Genomic DNA, 6,000 nt, shown 5'->3' with positions numbered 1-6,000 from the left:
ACACAGGATTAAAACATAGGCCAAAAGGATGTCGCAAAAACAGCTATATTACTTTACAAAAATAAAAAGCTGTAGTCCTCTGTTAGGTAGGTATATGACAGATTAGTGAAACTAAATATGAACTATCACTGCATGGTTTTAACAGTAATATAGAGGACATTGATCATTGGCTGTCGTTTTTATATTCTATGTGTTATAACTTCCAAGAATGAACATTACTTGAAAAATATTACGCAATCCTCAGTGCTGTAGATATTTTCTCTTAGGCTTCCAACCCTTCATGCGCTTGTCAACTCGGGAGAACAAAGCGGCTGCACCTTATCGTATCTATAAAACTGGCGGGATGACGCGCGCGCGCACTTGCCTGCACCTCTCACTCGAGACACGTTCGATTTCCCGCCACTTTTCGCCGGCGCGCGAGTTTCCACAACGCGGGTGAGGTTAGTGTATTTACATTTATCAATAACATTTTTTATTAAGTAGTAGCTTGTTATATGAGTATTCATCAGTTCTGTGATATACTTTGTGCCGTGAACGTGCTGTGAAGGTTTCGGTTGTGCATGTGAACAACAATTGAAATACAAAATATAGTGATTATCTGTTTTAAATTGACAAGGCCTTTGGTAAGAAATATTATTACTAATATATATATAAAATACATTATACTTATATTAAATTTTAGTCGAAATAAATAAGTAATTATAGATTACCTAATGAACACAAAAAACGTATAGTATCTTGTACATTGCAATAACAATTATTAGGTTTTTTTGTAATAGGTATTGTGAATTACAACTTAGCATTTTATTTGGAACAAATGCAATAGAATATGATTACATGGGCTTGTGCAGGGTGACTGAACTATAGATAACTAATAGAAACAGATGAAACTAGAAATCGACCACATTGTACCTATTACATGCGCTGACTTAGGTCTTTAATTACACTACCTATAATTGGGTACCTGTAATCTCAACTATATCTATCTTTTAGTCTTGTAATGATATTGATTATCTATAATAATCAATATCAAATCATAACTTATGTTCCAATACTTCTTTTTAATAAATAAAAGAATTTGTAGGTTTTGAATGTTTTATAATATGGGTAATGAATTTTATCTCAATGCCGTAATGCGGTTTGCTTGGGATATATCAGGCGAATGCGAAAACATTCCCATCCCTTCGTCATGGATGAATAGTAATAGGTGCTTAGCTGGTATAAATCTGACAGTTCTCATAGGACACTAAGCCAGAAGGACTCTAAGTATATGTTCCAGGTAAAAAAAAGTTACGGACGCCTCCAAAACCCGTAGGACATGGTCGCTAGCAACACTGAAGAAAGTGTAACACTGATTTATTATATAGTTAAATCTATAATGTAACCCACATGTATAATATAGTACACATGGGTCGTAGAACTGAAAAAATATTACCTTCAACATTGTCTACATTAAATTTATTCAATTTTACGAGGTGAAAACAAACATACTTACTTTTAATATAAAAAACTACTCTCAAGGATACAACTCGTTCGGTAGATATGTATGTACATAACAAATGTCTGATTTTCTTTCAATAAGTAAAATATGCAATAGAGCAGAGGATATTTTCAAGAAGAAGACTTTACAAAGTTGTCTGCATGAGTCCTGTCTCACATTTATTTTTATACACAGAGAACTCTAGGCAAGTAATAGTCACGCTTAGTTTTTTAATACGTAGAAAATGCCTTATATATTCAAACAGATGCACAAGTAGAAGTTTATGTAGTTCGGGAATCAAACCTGTGACCATTGGAAAGTAAGGTAATGTACTAAACTGTGACCGACCGAGAGCGTCATTTTATTGCCAAGTAGCATAGTCGTTCCGGGGTCATTTATTATTCTTACGGTTCCGGTATAATGGTTTAATATCAGAGGCATCTTATGACACTACAATCTTAGTATAGTTTAATTATATTATAGGCAGGTATAGTGTAAGCTTGAGCAATAACGCAATATAACTGGTAATAATTAAACAAAAATATAAGCGTTATGAAATATATTTTGAATTTCAATACTCTGCAATCATAAACAGTTGTATTAGTATATAACAGGAAAAATTTGAATAAGGAGTAAAACTTTTACTTTGTGTAGGTCATCTACTCGTACTTCGTTCTCGTTCATAAGAATAGCAAATATGTGTAGTCTAGGTATACAGCTCTGTTGCAAACTCTTTGCACTCTTTTTCTACCAATTTTAAATGTATTTTCTTTTAGAATTGTCATATATTTTTATTATCACTTTTTGTCTACAATCGTTTGTACACGTACCTATCTTCATTATAAGTATTTACCATTTTCTATCCATTGTTTAATTTACATCACACATACAGTCCACTCATTCTATCAGCTACAAGCTCAGTGTATTCTGTAACAGTAGTGGTAGTTCTATAAGTAACGTGACGGGTAATACTTTCCATGAGATAGATCGTCAGCTTGAATGTTAAGTAGTCAAATGCGTCCTTAACATTGACCCTATCAAAAGTACCTACAAAACAATGAATGTTCAGTTCCTTAACATACTATTGTATAAAAATAAAAGGATTTTTATAATATCAAAATTGAATATCCATGTTAAAGATTTAGGTATTAAATTTTATATATATATATATATATATATACCTACTTCTATATCTACATATAAATAAAATTGGAGTGTTTGTTTGTAATATTGAAATAACCGTTTTTTATTACAAGCATATGAATATAAAATAACATTTTTTACAATTTTTGTCTGTCTGTCGGTCGGTCTGTTTGTCCCGGCTAATCTCAGAAATGGCTGGACCGACTTAGACGGGACTTTTTTGGGAGGTAGGTGATGTAATAAGGAGAAACTTAGGCTAATTTTAATTTAGAAAATATCTTTTATTTTAGTAAAATAAAGTTAAATTCCACGCGGACGAAGTCGCGGGAACAGCTAGCTATAAATATATTTTGAGACATCAAAATATAGTGCCATAGATAAATAATATTCTATAAATAATAATATATAAATTTTACTAAACTGGGTATGTATTTTATATACATGTAAAGCTTTTTTTCTGCTTCTACTTGGTCCTTTTTTTTGATAAAAAAGAAGAACAGTTTGTTTTTCATAAACTTGAGTGATCTGTAACCAAGAAAAATGTGTTTTTAAACAATTAAGTCAAAGGCACGTGCTGTGATGTGGGTGGAATTCACAATAAGCTCTTGCCTTGTGGCCAGTGCCATGAGAATTTATCTATAACAATAAATAAAAACTGAGTCCATCCGCAGTGAAAGTAAACCTTCAGATTAAAAAAAAAGTGATATAATGATATAATATTGTTATTGACATTAAGTTATTTTGCGTGTATAAAATATGCGTAAGTAAGTAATTATTTAACTACGACATTCGTCATACATGACAATAAACACTCAATAAATAAGCATTTATGTGTAAATGACATATATATGTATATGTACTTTTATATACTTAGTACCTAGATAGTCGAAACTGAATTCACAATATTTTGTACGTAGATAAGTTATCTAATAATTTACTCTAAATAATTTTTAATTGAAATTTAAAGATTTCAATATATATGTCGCTATTAGATAACCGATAGAAAAACGTCTCTATTTATTGGCCTCTAATAGACTGTTACTAATTATAATATATTAATCTGCCTAGACTTTCTTTTCGCTTGTTTATTTAGCGTCCTAAAGATCAAATGGTTTTATTAATTATTATTATATAATTACATAAGTTTTTACTTGACAAGCTAGGTAACTTGTAAGTGAAAACAACTAGGTAGTAGGATTAACCTGGATAGTCTTAGTGTTGGTTAATATAGATTCCAGGTTTTGATAATGACTTGGCTAATTATTTTATCAAAGTACGTGCTAATCAATTGATTGATATGAAATTTGATGATCTTCCCCTTTATTTAGAATTACATATGTATTAAACTGTTACAATGTATATATTTTAATTACAATGTATAGGTCCGTACATTTGTCTATTGACATTGATAAGAAGAGTTATCAAATTGTACCTAAATACTTATAGAATCATTAGCTGTTACACCCCAACACTGCCTACTATTGTGAGATATTTGTAACTACATATAATTTTAAATAACTATTGAACTAATTTTCATACACAGACATATAAAGCATTAAGACTTAGGACAGGGTTTCGATACGTCGCCGCGTCGGTTTAGCACTTCATTTAATTAATTAATGTATTATTATTCTTAACATCTTGAGTAAATATCTCATTTAATAAGCAGATAAGATACCGACACTCATTAATATTGAGGTTAATCCTAGAAGTATGATAAGAATAATTTCATCAGTTTCATCTTATTTTAGAGGATTGATAACAGAGAAAATGATAACAAAGATTACAAAAAAGAAAATGCTTCGGATTATTTATCCACCACTCTATTCATCTACAGTCTACACTATAATTATTGCTAACGTTAATCTTCGTTTTGAAATAAGTCGCTAAGAGAAAATAGCATGTATTTCTATGTTCTTCTTATTATATATATATATATATATATATAATAAGAAGAATATATTCGACCGTGCTGTTATTTTCTTATACGTACGAGTAGATTATATGTTAATTAATCACAATTCTGAACAAATTTTGTTGATTCTCTTTGAAGTTCATAGGGTATTGTATGTATTGGATAATGCAACGGACATAACATTATCATTTGTGTAAATTACATTATATTCAGCAAATAATTAATAATTATGTCAACATTTTCCACCGTATAAAGATACAACATTATGCCAAATGTCTCTTTAGGCAAACCTATTCGACATATGCTGTTTGTGGCAAAAATATAGACTGTTCTCATACATAGCAAAGATAATAAACAACATTATAATTCATGATAAGGATCTGTTTGTTCTTTTTTTAATAATAATTTTATATTTGTGTATATCTCCAGTTACACTGGTCCTATGACTTGAGTTATCTTTCATTGGCTTTCCAGTTGATGAGCCGGGATGTTTTGATGATACTTTATAGACGTTGGTTACTATTTTCTATCATATAAAACAATATAATTTCAGTAAAGTAGGCACATAAGTAAAGTAAATAACATAATCAACAATGTTTTGTTATTTTCAGAACAGACCGCCGAAGATGAGTTCAAGCGAATTTAGGATAGAGCGCAACGTTGAGTTGTCGCCTGAAACTAAGAAAATCGCTGAAGAGGAGTTAAGAGAGACACCCGAGAGAGTAAGAGAAGCCATAGAGCGCCTTCGAGAACTTCTTAAGGAGAATGATGACTTGTACTATAGCGATGACGACGAGATGTTGACTATTTTCCTGCGGCCTTGCAAATGGTATCCCGAAAGTGCATTAGCATTGGTGAGTAATTTATATATTATTTACTGAAAATAAAAATTTTAACAGGAGATATTTGGGTATCGTAGTTCGCACTATATGTAACAAACAGCCTCCATTCAGGAGGTTAGATGAGGTGAGGTCAAGCTTCGCATATTCGTAGCAGTTGCAACAGTTGAGTGGCAGCGACACGCCTATATTTTTTTAGCTTCGCAGGGACGTCTGTGGAGAGGCGGCTGATTTTTACTACCTTAACTAGGGTCTAATTTAGGCGTAAGTGTAAGCAGCAATAATAAAGACACGCATTTATTATTGCTTATATAAAAAACTTAAAAATATATACGTGTTATTTGTTAATTAATAGTTTTCAACCATGAATTAGACAGCATGATTGTCATTAAAATGTAGGCGTGAATAGGATGAAATCATAAAAATTTTATTATTTTTATGTTATTTCTAAAACGTCCTATATAATTAATGTCTTATTTCTGAGATCTCTGTATTAATAATCAAATACTATTTATGATCATAATGTATAATTGTCACAATAACATTTAGGTAAGCGAAATCTTTAGCTTCCTATCGATACCATTAAAGTAGCAAAATTTAAATATTTACGCTAAACTATACCT

At 30.9% G+C, this 6,000-nt stretch overlaps 1 protein-coding gene across 4 annotated transcripts in view; it reads left to right on the top strand.

Moving 5' to 3' along the window:
* Positions 1 to 369: 369 nt before the first annotated feature.
* Positions 370 to 6,000, top strand: part of LOC131844908 (clavesin-1) — a 31,041-nt gene continuing 25,410 nt past the window's right edge. The window contains exons 1-2 of one of the 4 annotated variants that reach the window (XM_059193897.1): positions 370 to 623; positions 5,155 to 5,392. In XM_059193897.1, coding sequence (XP_059049880.1) covers positions 5,165 to 5,392 — 228 coding nt within the window. In that variant the 5' untranslated portion in view covers positions 370 to 623; positions 5,155 to 5,164. Of the gene's footprint in view, positions 624 to 5,149; positions 5,393 to 6,000 lie in introns of all 4 variants that reach the window. The other 3 variants (XM_059193894.1, XM_059193896.1, XM_059193898.1) reach the window with 3 other exon arrangements.

Source organism: Achroia grisella, unplaced genomic scaffold (genome assembly GCF_030625045.1).
Source record: "Achroia grisella isolate CSIRO2021 unplaced genomic scaffold, CSIRO_AGI_Agris_v1 utg4223, whole genome shotgun sequence".
In the NCBI taxonomy this organism is placed as follows: Eukaryota; Metazoa; Arthropoda; class Insecta; order Lepidoptera; family Pyralidae; genus Achroia; species Achroia grisella.
Note: the sequence above shows the minus strand (reverse complement) of the source record. Positions and strands in the feature narration are given on the sequence as shown.